The 27,482-nt window shown below is 40.9% G+C and overlaps 1 protein-coding gene across 2 annotated transcripts in view; it reads left to right on the top strand.

Annotated features, from left to right (window-relative positions):
- Positions 1-27,482, top strand: part of LOC124616228 (AP-4 complex subunit epsilon-1-like) — a 54,085-nt gene that overhangs the window by 14,442 nt on the left and 12,161 nt on the right. Inside the window, exons 2-5 of one of the 2 annotated variants that reach the window (XM_047144541.1) lie at positions 3,775-3,959; positions 10,929-11,125; positions 11,219-11,377; positions 21,389-21,522. In XM_047144541.1, the coding sequence (XP_047000497.1) occupies positions 11,036-11,125; positions 11,219-11,377; positions 21,389-21,522 (383 nt within the window). In that variant the 5' untranslated portion in view covers positions 3,775-3,959; positions 10,929-11,035. The remainder of the gene's footprint in view (positions 1-3,774; positions 3,960-10,928; positions 11,126-11,218; positions 11,378-21,388; positions 21,523-27,482) is intronic. The other variant, XM_047144534.1, reaches the window with a different exon arrangement.

The following is a 27,482-nucleotide window of genomic DNA, read 5'->3' on the forward strand; positions in this document are numbered from 1 at the left end:
GCAAGCACAAGTACTGGTTGTTTATATGCTTTTGAACCAGATATAATATTGCCCATTGAATACTTGAAACTTCCTTGCAGATTAAAACTGTGTGCCGGACCGAGACTCGAACTCGGGACCTTTGCCTTTCGCGGGCAAGTGCCCTATCAGGTTTGACTCAAAAGTTAAATTAAAAAATTTATTTAGAGACAGTTGATTTCTCGTCAAGCCATTCATTCCAGCCAAATACCGCGGCTCTTTAAAAATCTGCTCAGTGAGCAGGCCAGACCTCAAAATATTTTCAAGAGGACATGTTTTTGATAAACAGGCGGAAATCAATTTTGCCTAGTTCCTTATAATAAATTTACAAGGTAAAAATTTTATACAAATAAATATACTAATTCTGTCATTATTACAAAGATTTAAAAATTAAATCAATAATCTTAATAAAAACCTAAAATAGTTATAAAATCAAAATATAAAATAATGAACTAAAACGTAATCTCAAAGATAGCTGGTTTAAAGCTTACTATTATATTTTAAAAAACAAATTATAGGTTAATAACTTCAAAACTTATCCCGTAAAGAATAAATAAGTTAATATTTATACTAAAAAAATTAAATAAAAACAACTAACTTTAAAAAATTAAATTTTTTCTTAAGAAACTAGATATCTTAGGAAACGAATAACATCTCATTTCTATAAATAATAATTATGATACATTAACTATAAATTATTTATAAATCGACCCAAATCGAGACAAGGAAAATAAATACTAAAATTTTGATAAACCTTGATACAAAAGATACAATAAATAAAATCTACTTTAAAAAATTTAAAATAATATTTCATAAAACATTTACATTACCAATACACTATAATTCTAAAAATCAATTCTATAAAATATGCTAAGACAAAAACCAACAAAATTATTTATATTATGTAATTAAATAAACAAAAAATCAATATAATAAAATAAATAATCAAGACTTCCTGATTTGCACAGAAAAGTTTTCAATGTAAGGGAAACACTTTACTAATAAGTTATGTCTTGAACCTCTTCCTAGATACACTTTCCAGTACATCTACTATGTTACGACTTATCTAAATTGAAGCTACTTTAAAATAATCAAAATAGAATAATCCATAATGAGAGCGACGGGCGATCTGTACACACCTCAGAGCCAATATCAGTTAAATTAAATAAATCAAATTACTATCAAATCCACCTTCATCAACAGTATTTCACCATCAAATCCGTTATAAACAAAAATCTATTGTAACCCACCTCCTCTTTAACTATAAGCTGCACCTTGACCTGAAATATTTTATAATTATAAATCTTGAGAATTATAACTCTAAAAATATTCTCTGATAACGGAGATATACAAACAGATAAATCAAGTAGAGTAAATCGTGGTAGAGCACTTGCCCGCGAAAGGTAAAGGTCCCGAGTTCGAGTCTCGGTCCGGTACACAGTTTTAATCTGCCAGGAAGTTTCATATCAGCGCACACTCCGCTGCAGAGTGAAAATCTCATTCTGGATCCATCGAAAACTTGTTTGACGGAAACAATGCTTTTTAGAATTTTATGAATGTGTTTTCTGAGAACTGATCATCATTTGTGACCATTAGATAAGTCACAAAATGAGACATGTATATTATTTATGTTCTTTCTGTTTTAAATGATTAAACAGAACAACACCCTTCTGATTTTTTTATGTTGAAATGTATGACAGGAATTCTTTGAGACAAAATTTGAAATGGTGAAACTTGTGATTTTGATAAAAAAAATTCATGAAGATCTAAAAAAAAATTTTGAAGAATGACATTAATTACAGATTTGCTCATATTTATATGCGCAGTTGCAGCATAGTTTAGTGATATAGTTGGTCCTTTTATCTTTCTAATGACACCAAATTGAATAAAATTGATTTATAAATAAAGGGATTATAGTAGTTAAAAACTTTCAACCTTCCTTTCGTACTGACTCCAGATGGAGAAAATGCTAGACATTTCAAAATAGCTCCCTGACTACAGTTTCGATCTAAAAAATCTGAAAAAAAATATTTTATCACTTTCTGTTTATGTACTTTCTTACACCAAATTTTTACAAATATCTGTGACATGATGGCAACGAGATTTCTTTATTTTGGGTGATTTTAAATGAAATGGGCTATGAATGGAGTAGGCTCATAGTTAAAGATGGAAGAAAAAGTGACATCAAGACAGATTAGGACAAAATGAGAAAACAGAGCATTAGGAGGAGTAAGTTAGCACCAGGAGAAAATAAAAATGAAAATTTGAACTGTGAAAGTGAATCTGTTGTCTTCAGCAGCAGAAATTCAGTGCTCACAAGTAACATGCACATTCTGTGATTTGCATTTTCACCAAAGGATGACTGATCAACCTGTTGTCTGAGTACTTTCCCAGCTTTGCAATCTCCAAGAACGTTTAAAAAAGTAACTTCTCTGAATTATGGGACCAGAAACTATTAATAATAAACAAAGATGCTGCCTGTATGATACAGAAAGTTGAAATTGTTCTCAAGTGTTGTGATAATGCTGAGATGAGATGTTTTCATAAAATCGGAAGACTACTTTTTAGCAAGCAATTTCTTTGCTGAATCATACAATGGAAACTCCAGGCTGGAATACCAACCACATCAGGAAAAGGATAGATTGCTACTCACCATAAAGATGACTGAGTTGCAGGGAAGCATAACAGAAAGATTTTTACACATTATAGCTTTTGGCCAAAACCTTCCTCAGCAAAGAAAACACACCCACATTCACACAAGTAAGCATTTCTCATGTGCACATGACCACCACCAGCAGCAGCTCCTGTCAGTAGACATATTCTCAACCTGATGGAATAAAGAGTAGGCAAGGCTGCCAAAGGACCTCAGAAGAGTAACTTGAGGAAGAAAGGGTGTGAAATGCCTGGAAAAAAAAGTTTTTTGAAGAGTGTAATCATTAGATAAGAAGTGTCATTTTTGACAAGGTGTTAAATCAGTAGTTAAATCGGTAAATTGCTCATAGGTTTACATGCCCACAAAACAGTTTTAATCCCATAACAGCTGCAATAAGACAGTAATGCTGAACAAATGATTCTTGTGTACTTTCAAAAAACACAAAATTTTCATGGCATCCTCATTTTTTTTTGTGCAAGTAGTAGCAGTATAGGGACTATGTTTGGTGCAGGAGGCAGCCTTCATTGTTTGCTTTCATCTCCTGCATTTTTCCTCCTCACTTCTGCATATCTTACAGTTATAACAGATTTCATCTCACAATATATGTGTTAGGCTGAAACTGTGTACTGAATTTGAAGTTCAGTCCTGAAACTCTCCCTTTTGTAAGCAGCACTCTTCCAATGAAGCTACCTGAAATGACTTTGTGAACTATGTCAGATGTTGAACATGTCACCATCTCACCCATCCAAGCACACAGTATTAACTTTTCATGATGTTACCACCTACTGCTAGTATGTAAGAAATTTAATTTTCTTCGCCTCTCTACTATCATATAAGTATTTACTGTCATTTTCCTACTGACTGCTGTTTACAGTTACCTATCACATCACTTTCCTGTGGAATTATGTTATTGTTGTCCACTCATATCATGATTATTAATCCTTTATCAGATGTAGTGAATTTTCCCACAGTTGTGAAAAGTGGCATTCCTTGGCATTAGATAGATGGCTTCTTTGTATAGAAATTGTTAGAGCCATTCAGGAAAACATGTGAATTTACTTTTTGTCTTGTGTTAGTCACCAGCATACTTCTCTGTTTTCCAGGCGACAAATATTCTGCACAAGGAATGGCAACATAATATCTGAAATTCACAGTGTGTTGGATAGGGAAAGAAGCCAGAGCCTTAAAGAATGGATAGTTAAATAGTGTGACTGATCCACACAGGCAGAAGACAGAATGACATCGGAAATGTTATGGACTGTGTGTTGTATATCAAGGCTTTTCTAAGGTGAGTTATGTCTGCCTTCTACTCTGTGAGTCATCCACACCCATATAATCCACTTTTTGAGGTGAGTGTTGGCTTCTTTCACATCTTACACACTGGTGTCCAGTTATTGCAGCATCTGTACAAATTCAAAAGGAACTGTGTCAATTGACTCACATATTTCAGAAAAGATCCTGCCTCTGTAGTATACTACATTTTTCATTGTTATTGACGTAGGTGTGTGCTCTGGGTAGCTAAAGCAGGTCAGTAATACCCACTGTACAAAATGTGGAACACACATCAGCTAATCTGATTTTTTAGCTAATCTGATTTTTTATTTCAACATTATTTGCCTTTTATAGGGAATTACTGGTAACACCAACAGAAAAGAGAGAAACAAGGAAAACAAAGAAGATAGATTAATGTCCGATATCACCACCATAAAAATTTATGGACTTGGATGCTGCTTGGTACTGAAATATACAAGTCCAACCAACCCCCAAAATAAATAAACAACATATTTAAGTCTCAGAAATTAAAGCAGCATACCACAGATCGAGAACTTGATGAAGACAGTTTGTGTATTAAAGGTGTACTTCCCACCCGCACTTGTTGCAGTGGTGTCGGTATGCCAGTGGAGTTTATCTTCACCAATTTGATTGTTGAATTTCCTCCACTTTAAGTGTCACCATCCCTATTGCTGCCGAAACCTACCAGCTGAAGGGAATGGAAGACTCTCATTTCAACATTCTGAGTCCTGTCCCCAACATCCAGCCGTAAATGTATTCATTCATTCATCATTTTTTATAACTGAGGCTGTTGGGAGAGGATGTTTAGTGGTAGTACTGCTTTTTTGGTGTTCCAGATAGATGTTTCTAAAAATATCTCTGAAATGTTTGTTACCTCTCATTAGGATTCATGTCACCTCCTTATAATTTTCATTGTCAGTTGCGTCTGTCATTTCCGTATTTTGGCTTTCAGTCATATCCTTCTCACATCTTAAGAAAATTGCATTGCAAGTCCTTATTCCCATAAGGGAATGGTATTGATCAATTGCAGCTCATTTATCAGAAATCCATGTATATTGTCGAAACAATTCATCAGTATGTTTGTTGCAGTGTAATACTACTTCCTCTGGGAGACTCAGAAGTCTTCTGGAGTCATTTTTGTGACAACTGACTTTGTTTATGGTTTTCCATTGACAATGAACTTGTAGTTTTTTGAGAACCAAGTTTGTGTATTAATCACATTCCAGTTCACAATTTTCCCACTAGTATTTTCCTTTCTTGACCCACATACTATGTTTATTTATGTAGCTGTTGGTATGGTTTCATAACATAAACACAATAGAATATTTTGTATACTAGAATCACAATATTTTAAAGTGAGCCATTGAGTCAAATGTAAGAGAGAAATTGATGTTGCACAACCAGAATTAAATAATCTTACAATTATAGCACAAAATAAGAATTAAATAGCTTTCCCAGCCTGCTCATATGTGGGAAACAAATGGGCTGGACACCCATTGAGATGCCGTAAGTTGGGCTGTCCATCTCAAGGTGCATGAGATATTTCCTGATCCAGGTTTATTTTGCTTGTCCTGTACATCTGTCACGTGTCTTGCTGATATTTCAAGACAATTTGTCTACCGTGCAGTTGACATGATGAGCAAGCTATTTTATTGTTTGCATTTCAGATATTTGTTCTCCTTCATTTATCCTCAATAACCAACATTCCAATTTCCTGTAACAATTCAGATTATCAGAGTTTGGCATACTTTGTCTTAATTTTTTGCAAGTATGTATGCCGCAGTACATTTAAAAAAAATTGTGTTTCTTATTGTAGCTATGGTCAGTATAATTATATTAAGAAAATTTAAATTCCAGGATGCAAATAACATACAAAGGATAAGGACAGGCAAGCACTAATGTACAAATGAATTGTGGGTGACAGCAAGGGCATTCGAGACATAAGGGTATGACAGAAAAAATGTGTTGGGGGTTATGACTGTATTGGCAGACAGAAGTGGTAAGCAGAGCAGATGTAAAATTGAATATTAGTAGTTGTAACAATCAGAAAACTGAATGAGCTGTATTTGAGAAAATGTGGGAGAGTGAAAATGTTAGGAAGAAATGGGACTGAAGTCAGAGGTGGAAAATAACTAAACAATTTGGAAGATGAGGACAATGGACAGAGAACAAGATGGTGGAGAGTTAGAAATAACAGAACTTTTGCCAGATATTGATGATGGTGAGACAGTTTCCAGTTCTACAGTTTGAGGAGTTGTGATTTTAGGGGGCTGAATTTAATGAATGTTATATCTATTGGGTTTAAGAGCAGGATATGCGTATGATGATATGGAGATTGAGTGAGTGATGGATTACCATCTCGGAGGTTGGGGAAAGATTTTGCAAAAGATATCCCTCATCTTAAGGCATAAAAAGAGATACATATAGCTGGGACAAATAATTCCTGCTAGCTACTGCTGATGGGGCATTCACTGTTGTTAAGCTTGTGAAAGGGGGGGGGGGATTTTCTGATTTTAAATGGGAAACTCTTGTCAAATTAGAAGTACTGTTGGTGATTAGTTGTTTCATATAGACAGTTTTTATGGAACTGTCAATGAAACATAAATCACTGTTATAGAAAAGAGTCCGGGTAAGGTGTTGAGGCTCTTGAGTAAAGTACATAGGTTCTCTTGCTGTAGATTGAAGATACTAATCAACCTGAAATAGAATTGTGGTTTAAGGCATTGGGAGAATAGGAAGGAGGCGACATGTATACAGGTTGGCATGCCATGGGTGGCATGTACCTACAGCAGCTTTTCACTTTTCTTTGTTGAACGAGCCTTCGTGCAAGACCTAATTATGACTTGGACCATAGCTGGTAAAGCAGATATGTAATTAGTTGAAAGAGTTTGAAGCCAGGAGGCTGCTGTCAAAGATGATAATCCATGGCATGTAAGTGGAAATGGGGAGGAAGTGTGTGGGTGTGTGGGGGGGGGGGGGGGGGGGTGTAAAGGCAGTGGAGGAATTAACTATCTTAAAACTAAGAAGGAAGAAAACTCAGATTTGTGGGATGTGCTGGTGAAGTAAGACTGAAAAATCTTTCAGCGAGAACTTTGTAACCAGCCACAATCATATGGTCAGGAGGGAACAACAGTGGAGGATTTGTGGAGATTTGGAAGAAAGTCACATGTTGCTTTTATGACAGGTGCAAGACACTTGAGTTAAGATGACAGGTTATAGTATGGATGTAATGTTTTGAGATGATGATGTAGATTATGCTGGACTTCTAGAATGGAAACATAGCGATAAGGATTGTAAAATGTGTCAGTAAACTGGTATAGGCTCTCCATTTCGTAGTCACTTTGGTTCATGATCATGATGGTGTAACAGACAATTATTAGACCACTGTTGTTATCATAACTGTGATGTTGAGATTACTTTTCCAGGGATCAGTATTTTGTGAGAATGTTTTGATGATGGTGTTTTAAAGACAGAGAGGTTATTTTGGGGATATGTAGGAAGCCTCTTTGGATGTAGAATGTGCAGCTCGACAAGACAGAGTTTGAGAGTTTCAAGACATTGAACTGGGGAGGTGAGGGTCTGAATGTTAATGGTGGGTACTAGGGATGATGATGATACTGAGGGTTAAGTAGGATGTACTGAGTGCCAGTTGGATGTGACAATTTGTTGGGTCAGGAATGGTTTCAGGAAGGGAATGAGACTAGATTTTTGTTAGAGTGAACACGAGTTTACTAAATTCGCAGAGGTAGAAGGAGCAAGGTTTGATCGTGGAACTGGTGAAATAATAAAATATGAAGAATAGGGGTTTGACATGATAAAGTGGCAGAAAATGAAACAGAACTTTTGAAACAAGTAATAGTTGTGAAAATAAATGGAAAAGGGGATGAGATTATTAATGAGATGGAAAAGCCAGTATGAGGCAATCAAAGAACTAAAGGGCTAAGTAAATGAAATTAAAGGCATGTGACAGAAAATGTAATATAGACACCAGGCAGAGCTATGAGAAGCCTGTGTTGTGCCGTGTTACATTTGGAAAGCAAATGTGTGTTACAGAAGTTCAGATCTCTCATATATTTTAATTTGATAAGTGAATGCTTTAAAAAGATAAGGTACTACATTGAGCCTTGTTACCAATTGTATCTTCTCTGTTAATCTGCTCTTAGTGAATATCTAATGTAGCACTTACACTATTATCGTTTGCTTTTTGAATTGTTAAAAAGAGTTCTGGAATTCTCACTTTCTTTGCTATTGCCTTTTGCAAAATTATACCATCAGATAGCTTTTCCACAACAAAAAATTGCTTCTGAAACATATCTAGCATTGAAACATATTTAGCAATCATTTCTGTAGTCCATATGGATAGAAGCATTATTAAAGCCCTCAGTATAGACCTTTTTATGATCGTGGAATCCTGATCTTCCATACTATTGTGCTACCGATCAACGAGTCCTCAGTTCCCATCAAAACTGAATTTGAGTCAATTTTGTCACTTTTTGTCTCTGTGAGTGTGCAGCATGATTATGTAAGTTATTGTCAGAGAGGAGTCCAGCACACTATGAAAAATTGACATTTGCATGGTGAAAAGAAAACAATAGAGACAACTTATTATCAAAAAGAGGAAGGAAGAGAGGGGGTAAACTGCAGTTAGGAAATCGTATTTTGCATTCTGTTTCACAATAGTAGTTTTTGATAGTGAAATAACAAACATAAGGCTCACCTTATATTAATAAAAATAAAAAATAAAAAAAAAACTTTCATCATTACCTTTAGAGAGTTTACAACTTGATTCATCTTGTACAAAATATAGGTTTTTTTTCACCAAGTATAATGTTCATGTATTGAAATGTGCCACTTTGAAATTCTTTACAATTTATATAATTGCGTAGGCTTCCATGGCCAGAGTCAGTCGACATAAAAGTTTTCTGGGTATGGTACTGCATCATAATGTATAAAACTACTGCTGCTGGAGAAAAACCAACGTTTCGGCCATGGTTGCGGCGGCCTTCTTCTGGGTCTAATGGTGCGTTCTAGCTGTGCAGTGTCCTTCATATTTTGTTGTTGCTGTTCACTGCGCATGCCATTACGTCATAATTGTAAAAAGATAGTTAGTTTTATTAGTCACTTGGCTGCGAGCAATCAGAGCCCAACAGATTGCACTGTCGGCACGAGCACTACTGGCGAGTAACTGCTGCCGCGTGGCTGACATCCAGCAGTTGCCAAACAGCAGCCAACTTCTCATTCGACAGTGACCACCAATCATGGCACATAACACAAGAGCCAATACACAACAGAGGTTACGTTCTCCCTCCACTGCAATAACCTGTTAAAATAAAGTTCCCTCTCCTTCTTCCTTAAGTGACCAATGAAACTACCTACCTTTTTAGAACTATGACATAATAGCATGCACAGTGAACAGTAACAACAAAATATAAAGGACACTGCATAGCTAGAAGGCACCATTAGACCCAGAGGAAGGGCACTGCAACCGTGGCCGAAACGTTGGTTTTTCTCCAGCAGCAGTGGTTTTATACATTATGATGCGGTGCCATACCCTGAAAACTTTTATGTCGTCTTTATGATTTCTTTGCACTCTGAAGCATCATATGCAACTTTGTGAAGTGTTGTTGCCAACAAAGAACAAGGGTTCCTTGTTTTAGTGTTGCCTTATCAAGTGATGTAGACTTACCCAATGATTCTTGTGTCAGAACAGCAAAAGTGGCTGCCTGAAGAGGAATGTCAGTTTTGCTATGCCTCATGCTCTCTTTTTTGGTTAGTGTCAATGAAAAGTCATTATCACATCCCACACCTGTAAAGGCATGCTGTTGTCACAGTGTTGTAGTGCCATTTCTACTGCAACTGCTGTCCAAGTAGTATCTTAAGGGAATGGCGACTACCAGACATGTATCGCTGACATGGATTACATGCCAACATTTAAGTTTGACTGACAGAGCTCCCATCTAAATGACTTTTCTGCTCTGTTGCGGCCAATTTTACTGTTGTTGAGCAAATATGGCTCTGTCCAAAGCCCATATGGTCAAATAAGTCTAGTCACACATAAGTTATACAAATTTCTTTGTGACAGAGAGAATTCCAGGGGAGATGAAATCCTGTTGGGACTGCAGATTGAAACAGCAGGGACATGTTGTGTTTTACTTCAGACAGTGAAAAAATGTAAAAAAAATTGGTGGAGTAAGAACTGTCACTGATTTTGGTGATTTCCAATATGAGACCTGTTATTCTGTTTTGGGATTCCGCTATTCTGACAACCCATTCATCACAAGGTGGCAGACATTATTATATGAAAATGATGAATGACTTTCAGAAGGAAGACATGAGAGAGATTTTCAGTGGCAGCATTCTTATTCCGTCAAATGGTGGTTTTGATACCGAATTTGCAAATATGATGACCAGTTCTTTACATCCAGTTTTCTCTCTCTCTCTCTCTCTCTCTCTCTCTCTCTCTCTCTCTCTCTCTCTCTCCCCCCCCCCCCCCCCCCCCCCCTCCCTCACCACCACACCAGTCCTCCAGTCCTTTCTCCTCATAATGTTAGATTAACTTTGGTAGAGAACCCCAAAATATTCATTGCTTGTGCTGGCAATTTTGCCGACTTTATCTGTGGGGGAGCAGACTATCCATTTGTGCATTTCACTTAAGGTAAAGCTAGCATTTAGAACTAACCAATAAATGACTGTTCATGCAGATTAAATTGGGGGGTGGGGCACACCCTGCTTGCCCCTTTTATTTCTGAATTTGTTATAAGATTAAAGGCAGTTCTTCCGTAGCATAGACTTAACATTTTAAATGTTTCTTATAAGCGTTTGTTTGCATCTAAAGGAAGCATGATGTTAGCATACAAACTTGTTTTATACTGTTGAACTCAAATGTGATGTAGGTATGAAATTGACAGGGTCTTTTCTATGATTTATTGTAGAATTATAGTTAATGTTCATTTTCTTTTTACAGGGTATCTGGCGTGTGTATGTCTTTTGAAAAGATCAGATCCACTTACAGTATTACTAGTCAATACAATACTACGTGATATCAGTAGCAAAAATGTGCTGTGTATTTCTATGGCCTTGACTGCTGCATGCTCTCTAATTCCAACAGACCAAGCCTCTGTATTTCTTCCTTTAGCAGTAGAAAAACTAAAACACTCAAATGTAAGTGTCGGATCACGTGTTTTGGAATAATGTCACACATGATTACGTATTGTGTAATGTTTAAAGTTAATTAACATTGTCTCTGTGCTTCAGGAATTTGTTCGTGGGAAAGCAGTAATAGCGTTGCACCACTTTTTTCGTACAAGTCCTGAACAGTGTACCAAGTACATTGAACAAGTACAGGAATTGCTTGGAGATAAGGATCCAGGTGTAGTGGCTTTGGCAATGCAAATTTTGTTGGATGTAGCAAAGGTACTTGGTGATGTAAAGCTAATAACTAGTATATAAAATTTTAAGTCAGAAATTGTTTGGTAGATGACATTAGTTTCGTAAATGCATGTACAACAGGATTTGCTACTATCAACTTTTGGGATTGCAAAAGTTAACAAATTCGTCAATCAAAAAACTGTTGTAGTTAGGCATAAGTACAACATGACCAGTAGACTGAACACAGCTTTATTCCACAGAAGCATCAAAGACTTGAAATAACAGTATTTGAGTAACATTCCAATTTGATCAATTACATACACAATGAGCTGTAGGAATACACACAGAGAACTGAGGCCGAGTGGAGCTCTCCTAGCCTTAAATAATAGACATGGGGCCCATGGCAGGTTCTGAGGGTGATATCTCTCTCTCTCTCTCTCTCTCTCACACACACACACGCACACACGCGCGCGCAAAAGTCTGAGCCGCCCTCTGTAGACGACATAGCTCTGCCGCATGTGGGGCCTTCTGAAAGTACATTCATTCCTCCTCTCTTACGGAGATCACAGATTCTTGAGACAACCATTTTGTCCTTCTCATCTGCTGGACTCTGGCTAAGGTGGCCTGCTGCATTGAGAGGATACAGTCTGAGATACTTCGGGAGCAGACACATCTGTGCCCACCTTCTGCGTCAAAGAATACGACAACACCAGTGATGCCGGGGCTACTTCCATATCGATCTCAGGCATCGGTTCTGGGGATGCCGCTCTCAGTGCTGATGATACTGGTATCAGTGGCTGCTGAGGAATGGATGATGGACCCCTGACTGGTGTCTGAAGTAACAGAGGAACTGCTGTTTCGGCCACTGAGGATGGATGCCCTCACCTGCTTGGGAGTGGAGAACCAGTAGCAGCAGGTGATGTGAAGCCCGATGTGACGCAGAGAGGCGATGGTGTGACATCAGGGGGCACCTGGCCAACCACGTGAAGACTAAGCTTATCGTGGTGCCTTGAGCAGATGCCGTTCTCAATGCGAATGTCTCAGAGATGCTGCCCCCTGGCATCTGACGATGACAGTTGGAATCCATTTAGGGCAACATCCAAAACTGCACACCTCGACAACCACAGCCGGCCAGAAGAGGCGTGGCGGCTGCACGAATTGATGTCTAGGTGGAGGGTGCAGGAGGTGTAGCAGTGTCCTCAGCTGGTGCTCGTGGAGTAGCTCTGCTAGGCTCTTCTGCCGAAATGCAAGAAATGGTACAAGAAGAGAAACTGATTTAAGGCAACGTAAGATGAAGAGCTGACAACACGCTTTTTAATCTGAATTTTAAATGTTCCCACTATGCATTCTGCCTGACTGTTAGATGTAGATGGAATAGCAGAGCGAGTATGCAGCGGATGCAATGAGAATTGCAAAATGCTGAAAACTCTTGCGATGAAAATTGGGGACCACTATCAGAAAAAAACGTTGTGGGAAAGCCATTGAGTGAAAAAAAAAATTGGACAAAGCTGTGATGGTGGCACTTGTGGGTGTGGAAACACAACGAATGACATACAGATAATGAGAATACGTGTCAACGACTAACAGGAAATGAGCGTTGAGAAGGGGTCAGACAAATCCACATTATACGAATGTTATTGTCCAAGCCAGGCCAAAATACATGTTGATGGGCCAATGCTTTTGTGTGTGATAAACCCAAATGATCTACATGTAATAAATGGAGAACTTACAAATGGTGCACTGAGGAGATCACTACGTGAGGGGATGTGTGATCCCTGTCTAAAAGCAGAACACCATCCCCAACAGAGAATTAATTTCAAAAGATGTAATAATTACAGAGGGGTCAGACACACCAGAAGTTGGTGGATACAGCCAACCATGTTGTACAAATGTTATGACCTTCTGCAAAACGGGATCCGAAGCTACAGCCTTTGCGATCCATGTGCTAGTTACAGAAAAACCATCAGCTGTCTGCTGCACAGCAATATTAATGTGGAAACAAAGCAGTTCCTCCTGATCAAATCCTGGGTGGTAGAGAGGACAAAGTATCGTCATTTGCATGTTGATTTGTAGGGCAGAGTGAATCGTGTAGTTGTAACGTGTAAGGAAAAAGAGTGCATCGTTGAATGCAATGTGCTGCTTTATGTGATAATGGCAAAGAAGGACTGAGTAAGGAAACCAATGATTTGTGATCGGTGAACACTAGGAATTTGGTACCATAGTGAAAACATGAAATTTCTGTGTGGCATATACAATGGTCGAAGCTTTCTTTTCTGTCTGAGAGTACCTAGTTTGAGCAGGAGTCAGTGTTTTTGAGGCATAAGCAACAGGCCTCTCGGAGCTATCAGGATATGTATGAGCCAGTACTGCCCCCAACCCATACTGTGAAGTGTCCATTGCAAGGACCAAGTAGAGGCCTGGTTGGTATCTCACTAAGCTGGGCGCAGCTACAACATGATCTTAATGGTGGAACATGTGGTTTCACAAGCCAGCGACCAGTAAAACTGAGGCATTTTGCACAGCAACACATGTAATGAATGCACGATTGTTGCTGCCCCATGCAAAAATTTATAGTAGTAAGCAACTTTGACTAGAAAAACCTGAAGTCCTTTGACTGCTGTAAGATGTGGAAGTGACAAAATAGCAGAAACATGTTGATGCAGAGGTTTGAGACCCTTGCAAGAAACTTCAAACCCAAGATTTTTCTAAATTACACTTCAGCTCGGCAGCTTGGAGGACAGAAAAAAGAATATGGATTAAGCGTTCCTCAGTGGAGGCACCAGAAACTACAGTATCATCTAACTAGTTTGCACAACCCGGCACAGATGCTGTAAGTTGTTCCAAAAATTTTGAAAAATAGCAGGAGCACTGGTGACTCCAGAAGACTACTGCAAGTATTGGTACAGTCCAAAAGGGGTATTGACAGCTAACATACATTGTGACTCTGTATCGAAAGGGAGTTGTAAATAGGCATGCGACAAGTCAATTTTTGAGAAATATTGGCCACCTGATAACTTTGCAAAGAGTTTGTCTGCGTGCGGTACTGGGTATGTATTCACTATAGATTGTGCGTTCACGGAAACTTTAAAATTGCCGCAGAGGTGTAACCAGCCCAACAGTCTCTTTACTAGAACTAGGGTTGATGTACCATTAACTTGATGCAATAGACCAAATAACGCCGGATTCCATGAGGCGACCTAATTCATCTTTGACTTTGTCCCTGAGTGCCACTGGGACCAGATGGAGCTGCAAAAAAATGAGGCCTAGCAGAAGGGTTCATGGTAATGCATGCTCAAAAATTGTTGGCATGTCCCGATCGGGAGAGAAGGAAGAGGAAAACTCAGAACATAATGCATCTAACTGTGTATACGGCACTTGTTCAGACGGTAAATTCACTTCACCTGAAATGGTAAAACCAAACAAGTTAAAAGCATCTAATCCAAAAACATTCTCTGTACGTGTGTTATCTACAACAAGAAATGTAAGTGACCAGGCAGCTGACTTGTAGGTGGCAGGGACAGGGAATTGGCTGAGAATAGGAATACTCTGATTATTGTAACTTACTAATTTTCATGACGTTCTGAGAGGCGGAGAGGAACCCAAGTCCATATACGTTTGTGAGTTCAACAAGGTTGTTGCAGCTACTGATCCACGTGCTCATGCAGAACCTTATGCAAAACAGTAATATAAATGAAAAGCTTGTTTGTCTCTACAGAAATAGCTAACAAAATCAAAATATCCACGGGTATGCTGCCGGTCTATAGTGTCCAACGGGCACAATATTTCGGCGATCAAACATGTCGCCATCATCAGGTGAACTGACAGACTGAGCTCCTGTGAACGTGCCGGCACGGAGATCCGTACGCTATGGCTGCTCAGAGGGAACTGGGTTCGGTTGCGGCGGCGGCCGATTTAAATACCCTCCGCCCGCGGCGCGCTCCCTCCGCCGTCCGCGCCCAGCGCCACGGTCGCGCGGTGGAACAGATTGCGACGGCGTCTGAGATGACGTCGGTGTGATGGCTCTGTCCGCCGTGGTCGTCACAACTGTACGTCTGCTCGATTTACTCTTGATTAACCCGATCGCTGGTTCCCAAGCCTTGCTAAGATTATAGCCACAGTCACGGTTTATGAGGTCGTCATTGGTGCGAATTTCGATGGCCTCTCTAACAACGCTGTCCCAGTATCTTGACGTCTGTACCAGAATCCTCGTGCGGTCATACTCCATGGCGTGATTTTCAGACAAACAATGTTCAGCGACCGCCGACTTGCTCGGATACATCAGTCGAGTGTGCCTCTGGTGTTCACAACATCGATCCTCGACGGTACGCATCGTCTGACCAAACCATGACTGTGGCTATAATCTTAGCAAGGCTTGGGAACCAGCGATCGGGTTAATCAAGAGTAAATCGAGCAGACGTACAGTTGTGACGACCACGGCGGACAGAGCCATCACACCGACGTCATCTCAGACGCCGTCGCAATCTGTTCCACCGCGCGATCTTGGCGCTGGGCGCGGACGGCGGAGGGAGCGCGCCGCGGGCGGAGGGTATTTAAATCGGCCGCCGCCGCAACCGAACCCAGTTCCCTCTGAGCAGCCATAGCGTACGGATCTCCGTGCCGGCACGTTCACAGGAGCTCAGTCCGTCAGTTCACCTGATGATGGCGACATGTTTGATCGCCGAAATATTGTGCCCGTTGGACACTATAGACCGTCAGTTCACCTGATGATGGCGACATGTTTGATCGCCGAAATATTGTGCCCGTTGGACACTATAGACCGGCAGCATACCAGTGGATATTTTGATTATCAAATACGCCGGGAGAAACTCAAGAATCACATCATACACCTTTACGGGGAGGAGATGTATCGCAGCATGAAGAAATTTGAAAAGTTGCGCCACCGTAGATGTCGTTTGCTAAGTACTCTTGCCTTTCTAAAGAGATGTCGTTCCGAGAATGTTGTTCCAAATTTTGCTAAGGTTATGCATCACATCGATTCTGCAGCAGCTAAGAGAATCAAGAAACGAGCCAGCCTTGCATTGGTACGTGAGAGAGTGCAATTCACCCGCCGGAGCCTTGAGTTTATCTCACAGGAATTACTCAAACTACATTTGCAACTGGCTAGTAAGTTCACTTCTTGTTCCTGGGATTGGATTGATGGTGTCACCTGGGTGTCAGCTGATTCCGCCCATAAGAAGGCTACGGGACGTCAAACAGCTAAGTTCTCACGTCTCCTTGACAAACCATCCCTGCAGGTTCCGTGCAAGACTGTCATCAATTTGAGTGGCATGGTGTTGAGTGATGATGCGGTCTCGGTTTTGCAGAAAGGTCTCAACTTCGCTCCCACCCCCAAGTTCACTCCGGTCGCAGAAATTGTTAGTGCTGTTGAACAGGTTGCAGCTCGACTTCCGCCAGAATCAGCCGAGGAAATACGTCGTGAAACTTGTCGTGCGTTGACGAAATCCAAGCCGATGAAGTCAAATATCAGCAGTAAAGAGAGGGCGGCCATTCGTGATCTGAGGGAGCGCTCTGAAATTGTTGTCTTACCGGCTGACAAAGGCAATGCTACAGTTGTTGTCTCCCATAAGGACTACACTGATAAGATGCAGAGCCTGCTAAATGACGATTCCTACTGGAAGATCAGCGTTGACCCTACAAAGAAGGTGGAGAACAAGACGAGGGCGCTTCTCAAGGACGCAGATTTACCGGAGGATGACGCTAAGAAATTGTTACCCCAAGGTCCGGTACCGCCTAGACTATATGGACTCCCGAAGGTTCACAAAGAGGGGGTACCATTACGCCCCATTGTCAGCAACATCAGGGCACCTACATATTTGTTGGCCAAATACCTGACGGGAATATTAAGTCCTTATGTGGGTAAATGCCCTCATCACATCCGTAATTCCGTGGATTTTGTTAAACGCCTTGATAGCTTCAGGTTGGATGAGTCAGATATCATGGTGAGTTTTGACGTCGTTTCCTTGTTTACGAGGGTACCCCTGCGAGAGTCACTAGAATTGATTAGTCAGAAGTTTGACGAGAAGACCACTGAACTTTTTAGGCATGTCTTGACTTCCACGTATTTTCTTTTTAATGGAGAATACTACGAACAAACGGAGGGAGTCGCCATGGGTAGCCCACTCTCACCGGTGGTAGCGAATTTGTACATGGAGAACTTCGAGGAGGAAGCCCTGTCGTCATCCGTATGGAAACCTACTTGCTTTTTCCGTTACGTTGACGACACGTTCGTCATCTGGCCACATGGTATGGATAAACTCCTTGACTTCCTTACACATCTAAACTCCATACACCCCAACATCAAATTCACTATGGAGACTGAAACGGAGGGTGAATTACCTTTCCTTGACGTCTTGGTCAAGAGAAGGGCTGATGGCACCCTAGGTCATGGGGTGTATCAGAAGGCTACGCACACTGATCTGTATTTGCATGCAGACAGCTGCCACCACCCTTCACAGAGGAATGGGGTACTAAAACTCTAGTACATAGGGCGCGCACTATCTCTGACGCAGAGAGTCTACCCCAGGAATTGGAACATCTGAGAGCTGTATTTCGAAAAAATGGGTACTCAGAGTGGCAGATTCAACGTGCTCTCCACCCAACCACTGCAGCACAACCTGTTGAGATGGATGAAGTCACGAGGGAGGAGGTAGGCACTGCATTTATTCCATACACAGGCGCACTCTCGGGAAAAATCGCCCGCATTCTGAAGAAACACCGGGTCGGAACTGTGTTTTGTCCTCCAAATAAAACTCGTGCACTGGTGGGGAGCGCCAAAGATGACCTCGGTTTGAGGAAGGCCGGCGTGTACCAGATTCCGTGTCAATGTGGCAAGTCGTATATTGGTCAGACGATGCGTACCGTCGAGGATCGATGCCGTGAACACCAGAGGCACACTCGACTGATGTATCCGAGCAAGTCGGCGGTCGCTGAACATTGTTTGTCGGAAAATCACGCCATGGAGTATGACCGCACGAGGATTCTGGTACAGATGTCAAGATACTGGGACAGCGTTGTTAGAGAGGCCATCGAAATTCGCACCAATGACGACCTCATAAACCGTGACTGTGGCTATAATCTTAGCAAGGCTTGGGAACCAGCGATCGGGTTAATCAAGAGTAAATCGAGCAGACGTACAGTTGTGACGACCACGGCGGACAGAGCCATCACACCGACGTCATCTCAGACGCCGTCGCAATCTGTTCCACCGCGCGACCGTGGCGCTGGGCGCGGACGGCGGAGGGAGCGCGCCGCGGGCGGAGGGTATTTAAATCGGCCGCCGCCGCAACCGAACCCAGTTCCCTCTGAGCAGCCATAGCGTACGGATCTCCGTGCCGGCACGTTCACAGGAGCTCAGTCCGTCAGTTCACCTGATGATGGCGACATGTTTGATCGCCGAAATATTGTGCCCGTTGGACACTATAGACCGTCAGTTCACCTGATGATGGCGACATGTTTGATCGCCGAAATATTGTGCCCGTTGGACACTATAGACCGGCAGCATACCCGTGGATATTTTGATTATCAAATACGCCGGGAGAAACTCAAGAATCGCAGCTAACAAAATGTTTACATCTGTAACCACATCAGAATCATTGTGCTGAATTTTCCCATTACAAACAGAAGCAGTGTGACCTTTTCTGTTGCAATTATGGCAAGTAGCCCAGCGTTTTGGGTAGTCTGGGCATTCGTGGTTTATCAACCAGTGTGGGCAGGATGGGAGTGTGGAACGTGTGTTTCGCTGTTTACTGGCATGTTTACTTTGTTAATGCAGCTGCTGCTGAGAGCAAGGCTGGCCACCTTAACACTGATAGTGTGCGGACCGCTGCAACAGTGTCTTCCCCCTGCAAACCGTGTGAAGCTTGGTGTGGAGGAGAGGTTTAGATTGCTGATACCTCACACCATGACTGAATTTGGTTATGCATAGCTTATGACACCTCGAATGGCTGTGAAATGGCTAAAATCTCAGAGAGGGATTGATTTTCCCACTGGAGGGCACACACTTGCACCTCACAATCCTGAACAAAACAGTTGGTAGCATCTTTCAACAGCTGATCAGCATATGGCTCTTTATGCACACCGGACAAAAAATGACGACAACAACTTGGAGTTGAACCGCCCATGTTTGGTAGGATTTATTTGGTTGATTCCTACAGCAGTAAAACTCAACCCGGGATACAGGTTGATTCCTACAGCAGTAAAACTCAACCCAAGGTACAATAACATGGGTGCACTTACAGTAGTATTTTGAAAGAAGTTCACATATTTGGTCAAACATGAAAGAAGATAAATCCTGCAAAGGGGCGAGTTGGCACAGGACTTGTTACATTCTTGGCAATATCCAAGAAAGGAACAAGGTACAATGTAAAATAGCAACAGGAACACCAGGAGCTGGAAAGTTTTGTTGCAGACATTTCTCGTATGCTTCCCATTCCGCAATGGACTCCTTGTACACAGAAAAGGGAGGTGGACAAACTATGTGAGCCGCAGAGGGCAAAACAGCAGTGACACAGACTGAGAAACATGCTGATTGGACAAAACAGAAGCCAATAATTGAAGTACGTGAGTTTCATTGTCCAGCACCTGTCATTGGTGGTGCAACTCCATGGTGAATGATTCTTGCTGTTCGACTGACCAACGTATAATGTCCTCTTTGGCACCATCAGCCATCATGAGAATAAATGGAGTACCAACCAGAGTAGAAACTTGTGCGGAGAACAGGGCCACATTCAACACTAATTGTGTTGTAATTGTGTGTAAATACAATATGACCAGTAGACTGAACACAACTTTATTCCATGGAAGCATTATCAACTTGAACACAGTACTTGAGTAACATTCCGTAGGAACCAGTTATGTACACAGTGAGCTGCAGCAATACAATCAGAGAAATGAGGCCGAGCGTAGCTTGGCTAGCTTTAAATAGACTGGGGCCCGTTACGGGCTATGATGGTGATATCTCTCTCTCTCTCTCTCTCTCTCTCTCTCTCTCTCTCTCTCTCTCTCACACACACACACACACACACACACACACACACACACACTAGTTTGAGGTCCAATCTGCGTATGACATAGCATTGCCACACGCATGGCCTTCTGAAAGTGCACGCACTTGTCACTGCAAAAACCTTGCTGTTTTTTTAAATGTTGAAAGGATCACAGAAATATCATCATTTTTTTAGGTAATTAAAGGAATCTAGGAGATGTCATGCTTGTTTTATTAGGAGAACCTTTGAAATTGATCGAGCTTGCAGCAAACATTGTAATTATCTCTAGTGGGTGAATCTGATGGAAATTGCACCACTTTCTTGAGAGATGGAACACTTGTGGGTTGGGCAAAATTATGTTGGAAACATGTGGACAGTTAAAGATTGGAGCAGCGATAAATTTGAGAGAATTACGTTTTTATTCTCTTTTTTATTCAGTGTAAAACAAAGTTATCGGCATAACTGTAATATTTGATTCTTTGTTTAGTATAGTTCAAGGTTAATGTCTTTTATTGTGGGGACATTATGTGACTTTTTATTCTCACAGGAGTGTGGTATTACCCATATAAATTTCATTCAACCCAGCAAGTTGTATGAATAATGGAAGCAAATAGTGTTGACAGTAATAAAATGTTCAGAATGTGTTGAGAAGGAATGAAATGATTACAAAGATGGCAAGAAGAGTGTAATTTATTGGAGACTGAAGCGTTCATAGACTCTGTTGGAGATTTTTTTAAATATTAAATGACATATTTTTAAAAGTGTATACCTTATTATAGTAATCTGCTGGGGAACTACCAACCTCCACAAATAAGCTGATAAATAACCATTAAGAAATTATTCACACAGTGACCAAGACACCTCAGCCTGGAGGCCTCCATGATTTTGAAAATCAGAAATACATAAATACAAATTCCATTCAACATCAGTTGGTCATTTTGGATATTAATTTACTGTTGTTGTTGTCGTTGTGGTCTTCAGTCCTGAGACTGTACTGTAATTTACTGTATTGACATATTATTATACTGTAATAATTTCTGCATTTTTCTAGGAAACTCCATCTTTGGTAAGTGAACTAGTCCCACTTCTGGTTCAAATACAGCATCAGATTTTAGATGGAAAGTTACCTCCTGACTATACATACCGAAAGATGAATGCTCCCTGGATGCAAATTTCTGTTCTTAGGTAAGGTTACACCTAAAAAGTAATTGCTAGTTGTCTCAAATTTATTTATTTTTGACATGCTGTTGTGGTGTCAGTGCAATGATGTACTTGTAGCACATTAAAATAACATAGAAAGGGGAAAGTGTAGCGTTTGCTTTCTTTCACTTGAGAGAAGACTGTTAGGAGTAACAACTTCACAAAACATGAAACCTTAAAAGTAATATCATGAATAGAAGTTTGACAGTATTGATTTTAGGAAATACGCGTGAAGGAGGAATATTGTCTTTTTACAACTATCCATCAGCAAGACTGAAGACTTGTATTTTATTTTTGAGAATTACTTTCTGCTTTCTTCTCAGTCTTGTTCTTTAAATGAGCCTGGCTTTCCTATTTCTTTGATTAACATTTTAAATATTTGTATTATCTGGTGCATAAAATAATTTTTAACTCGTTGTACTGTTTTCATGTCCTGACCAGGTCATGAATCATAGCGAGTTTTCAAGTTCAAGTCCTGATCTGGCACATCTTTTTTATCTCCAAGGAAGTTTCAAGGCAGCACGATCTCTGTTGCAGAGGGAAAGACCAGTTCTGGAAACATTAGGATGTGCCTAAATTATTTCATCACAGTGTTCTTTCTCTAGGAGTGCTGGAGAAGTAATGTACGCAAAGGTGTCTGTCAAAATTGGAAAGTAGGAGAGAGGAACTGCCAGAAGTGATGCTGTGGGTTGTGAGTTGTGCCTGGAAAACTCGGGTGGTAAGAGCATTGCCCATGGAAGAAACAGTTTTTAGTTTAAGTCTCAGTCCAGCAGACAGTTTTAATCTGCCAAAAAGTTTCATGGGTGGGTTGGAGGGGGGGGGGGGGGGAGAGGGGCAGCTGATTGTATGATGTGGCTGGTGAGGTAAGAGAGAGTTACAACTACTTTTTCTACCAGTAGCTGTGTCATGACTGGGAACACATTTCTTGATGTGCAGGCTGGGGTAATGGTGATGTAGATGCTATGTGTCTGTGTTGGGGTGGGTGCAATGGTTCTGCCTTTGAAGGTCCCTATCTTTTGCCTTGTGACTTCTCTAAGTGTAGTGTTTCTGCTGTAGCAGTTGACAGAGATTGAAGGTTTGGATAGTATTTCAAGGGTTGTGAGTGATGCTGATGACACCCAGGAGCAAACCCCTTGCTTCACAGTGTGGGTTTGTTGGACTGCTGTGCTCACATTAATTTCTGATGGTGTATATGATATGACCACCCATGACCTCAGTGAGAAGTGGTTTCTGGCATTAATGTCCTGTGACAGTGCTCTATTCTGCACTGGTGATCATTCATAAGTGCAAACCCACATTGGTGCAGGAATTTTCTTGTGATACTGGTTCACTATTGTGGGTTGAGGTCAGACAATGCCCAGTGCTACGATCCATGTAGTATGTCAGCTGGACTGCTGCAGCGGATTGGAGCACTGATGTGGCTAGGTGGTGCTGGCTTTCTTATCTTGAAACTTCTGCCATATGGGTCGTGTACTGTACCCGTTGCTGACAGAGTGGAAGGCAGCTGCTGGAGTTATATGCTGGTTATGCCATATGTTGAGTTTCAGTATTGAGTCACTTTGTACCATCCCCTCATCATTGTCCAACAAGGAATTAACATCTCTTTGCCTCTTAACCAGCCTGTAGCAGTGACAAGTATCAGTCATGCATCTAGGTGTGGCTGTGAGAGGTAGAAGCAGCTGATGTAGTGGTCATGAGATTTTGTAGCACACATGTAGATGGCAATAGCTCCAGGTTGTGCTGTTGCCCACTGAAACTAGATGTGTGTAGAGGCTGGCTCTGAGGGATCTGTTTGGCTTCCACTGATGCCAAGACCTGTGTACCTTAATCCTTCTCCTTGGGTAGAGACAGTGAAGTGTGCTGTGGTTGTGGTGCAGTGACTGTTGGGTAGAGGTTGTATTTTCTGTTGTGATGGTGGTGGTGGAGAAGGAGGAGATGGAGGAGGACTGGGGCTGGACCACATGTAGCCTTTCTGTGGCGACAGGGGCAATGTTGAGAAGTCTACTGGATATTGTGGCTCCAACTGGTTCCTGTGGCATGCCAGGTGTGTACCTTGGGCCACAACAGCCAATATCTGCCACCCTAGATGATATATAAATGTGTCCGGCATTGAACTGGGTGTACGTCCATATGTGCAGGGCGCACACTACAGATGTACGCCCATATGTGCAGGGCGCACACTACAGATACGGCATAATACAAATAGTGCCTTGGTAATGTTGCTGTAGGCGGCGGATACAGGAATTCCAGCAAGAGAATTGTGATATTGGCAATCTTGGATCCCATCAGGGCTCTGTCTATTTATCTGCATATGGCCAGGAAACTTGTTAGGTCACTGTCCCATGATGTGTAAAGTACCTTTTGAATCTGTCTTGAAAGTATTCACCAACCTCTCTGCCTCGGCATTTGAAGGAAGATGAAAAAGAGTGGTGGTGAGGTGTCTAATGCCATTCCTGTGACAGAGTGATTTGAATTCAGTGGAAGGACTGTTGGAAGCAATTGTTCCTGAAGTCCCCTGTGTTGTGAAAATAGTGGCATGTGCTAGATGGGAACTGCTGTTGTTGTGGACATTGTTCTAGTCACATAGGGGAAGACTGAGGAGGTGTCTATTGCTAGAAGCCATATAGAGTGTAGAAAAAGCTGCGCAAAAACTGTGTGGGCTTTCCTGTGGCTGGTGCAGTGTAGGCAATAACCATTGGGATAATGGTGACTGTTATTTTGAGTAGGCTGTGCATGTCAGGTGGCTTTCTATATGTCCACATCGATGCTGGGCCAATAAACAAGTCATCAAGTTAAATTTTTTGTATGTACTGTGCCCCAATGTTTTGGATGTAGCAATTTGAGGCTCGGTGGATGAGATGCTTTCAGAATTACAACTCTTTGTTCTGATGACGCTGTGGGCAGCAGGATGCCTTGTAGCATACTGGAGCACTGGCAAATTGAATGAAATATGTGCAGCACCAAAGAGGCATCCTCAGCCTGTTGATCCAACCATACCTGCACTGGGTTGTGTCTGACAGATTTATGGGTTAGAAGACAACAAATAAGCACGCTTGAGCTCAGAATTTGAGATGTGACTTCCCTAAAAATACAGATTTAATAGATACTGACACAAGCGCCCAGTTGTCTGTTACAGAATCAAATAGTGAAAATTGTGCCAGTGTTGGTGTTTGGTGCATTGCATGCTGCTGTTGCTGTTGCTGCTGCAGTGCTGTGAGTAGTTGTTGTAGCCAACAGGATTTCTGTAACTGTGTTTGCCATTGCAATACCTTTGCTGGCATAATTTTAGAAATTTCTGTTTGATTTGTCTGTAAACAAAACACTTGTCACCATCTATACGTAGTAGTCATTGTTACCAATTTGTTGCTTCACACAAACTCTACTTTATTACAGTGGTTAGGTACAAGCTCCAGAGGACATAATGTGTAACACAGATTGTGTCAAGGTCCGTGTCCGTAGCCACAAATCAAACAACAAAGTATCGTAACCAGTCCACAGAGAAATTCAAACAGTAAACTGAGATCTGATAAGCAGAGGCCAATGCACTTGGTACACTAGACTATTAGTAGCAGTCATGGTAAACAGAAATGATGTGTCTAGGTGATGATGGCTTTCTTATCTCAGAATTTCCACAAGAGATGTTGCTGGAGGAGCTAGCAATAGCTGCTGGAGTTAGGTGTCGGTGGTGCCCTGTACATTTAGACTTGAAAGGTTTGGCAAAAATACAAGAACACAGGCTCCCAGGAAGGGTCCCTTGAAATCTGCGTACATTCTGTTCCACAGCTGCTGGGGGTAGGTCGGTGTGAAAACCTGACTTTCAGAACTAGCTGTGGGCCAGATTCTCTAGATTGGATTTAATTTGTGGCCTGTATGCATCTCCTCGTATGAGCATCCATTTGGGACATGTCCATGCCAAAGGAGGAATTAGTACTGCAACCCTTATGTAGACTTGGAGAGGGGGCAGGGTGTCTAGTCTGCTGTTCTCTAGATAAAGACAAGCCATCTGGTCCATATTGTACACGAGTTAGGTTCCTCTCGGCATATGTTGATCAAATAGCTCCATATATAACATTGATATAAAACCACTCACTCATTGAAAGACCTTTGCTTAAGGACTGTAGTTTCATATGGGTCACACCAAAACACAAGAAAGAAAATAAAAGTAATCTGCTGAATTATATACCCATATCACTGACATCAGTTTGCAGCAAGATTTTGAAACATATGCTCTGTTTGAAAATTATGAAGTAGCCTCAAAGAAAATAATGTCTTGACACATAGCATGGATTCAGAAAGTATTGTTCTTATGAAACGCAACTTGCCCCCTATTCACAGGAAATGAGTTCTGCCAGTAGGGATCACAAGTTGATTTCATATTTCTAGATTTCCAGAAGGTTTTTGACATACTTCCTCACAAGTGGCTTCTAATCAAATTGCATGCCTGTGGAGTATGGTGTCGGTTGTGTGACTGGATTCATTATTTCCTGTAAGAAAGGACACAGTTTGCAGTAACTGACAGGTAGTCATTGAGTGAAACAGAAGTGATATCTGGGGTTCCCAAAGGAAATTTTGTAGATCCTCTGCTGCTTCTAACCTATATAACTGATTTGTGAGACAGTACGAACAGATCTCTCTGAGTACTTGCACCGATGCTGTCATTTACCCTCTTGTATAGTCATGGGAAGATCAATACAAGTTATACAATGATTTAGGCAAGATATTGGTATGGTACAAAAAGTGACAGTTGACCTAAATGATGATAAGTGTGAGATCCTACACGTGAGTACTAAAAAGAATCCATAAAATTTTGTTTACAAGATAAATAATACGGATTTAAATGTTGTCAGTTGAACTAAATACATAGGGATTACAACTATGAACAATTTCAATTGGAAACATGACGTAGAAAATGTTGTGGGAAGGTGAACCAAGACAGTGTTTTATTGGCAGAACACTTAGAAGGTGCAACAAAGGTACTGAACAGACTATCCACACTATGCGTATAGCTGTGCAATACAGAATCCTTACCAAATAGTATGGATGGAGGACATTGAAAAATTTCGAATAAGGGCAGCTTATTTTGTATTATTGCGGAACAGAAGAGAGGGTGTCATGGATTTGGTATGGAAGCTGGGGTACAATCATTGAAACATAGGTGTTTTTTGTTGGAGTGAGATCTTTTCATAAAATGTCAATCACCAGCTTTCTCCTCTGTATGTGAAAATATTTTGACATCTCCTATCTGCATAGGGGAAATGGCCACCATAATAAAACAAGAGAAAGAAGAGCTTGCATGGAAAGATTTAAGAGTTCATTTTTTCTGTGTGGTATTTGAGAATGGAAAAGTTGAGAAATAGCCTGAAAGTGTTTCTCTGAACCCTTTGTCAAGCACTTTGTTGTTATCTGCCAAGTAGTGATGTAGACATAGATTTATTTTTGAATTCAGCTATTGGTGTACCCTTCCAATTGCCCCTTTGTTTTATGTTGTTGACCTGTGTTACGCAATGGCTTCCATTCATGCTCAGTTTTCATACTTTGTTGTTTCAGAACATATTTCCTTGTTTTTCTTTCCTTTGTAACTATATCCTGCAGGAGATTGCTGTCCGTAATGTATATATCAATAGCGTTCTACATTATTTTGTTGAGAGTTATGTGAGAATTACTTTAAGTTCTCCATCTTGAGATGTTGATGAAATTGCTTCACTGTGCAGATAATTACTGAGTTCTGAGGTGCAAAAAAATTATATTGCAAAAATAATGATATTGTCCCTTTCTCTGTTTTTTCTTTTCTAGTGCCCGATCATCAGGAGAAATATGTGTCATCTTGTTGGGGGTGTAATGTAGGTCTTATTGCATTAAGAGGAATTTAATTACACAGGATTTTTTTTGTGGAAGTTGTGTTAACATACATAAAAATTGTGTATGGTGTGCTAATCATATGGAGA

Source organism: Schistocerca americana, chromosome 1, assembly GCF_021461395.2.
Source record: "Schistocerca americana isolate TAMUIC-IGC-003095 chromosome 1, iqSchAmer2.1, whole genome shotgun sequence".
In the NCBI taxonomy this organism is placed as follows: Eukaryota; Metazoa; Arthropoda; class Insecta; order Orthoptera; family Acrididae; genus Schistocerca; species Schistocerca americana.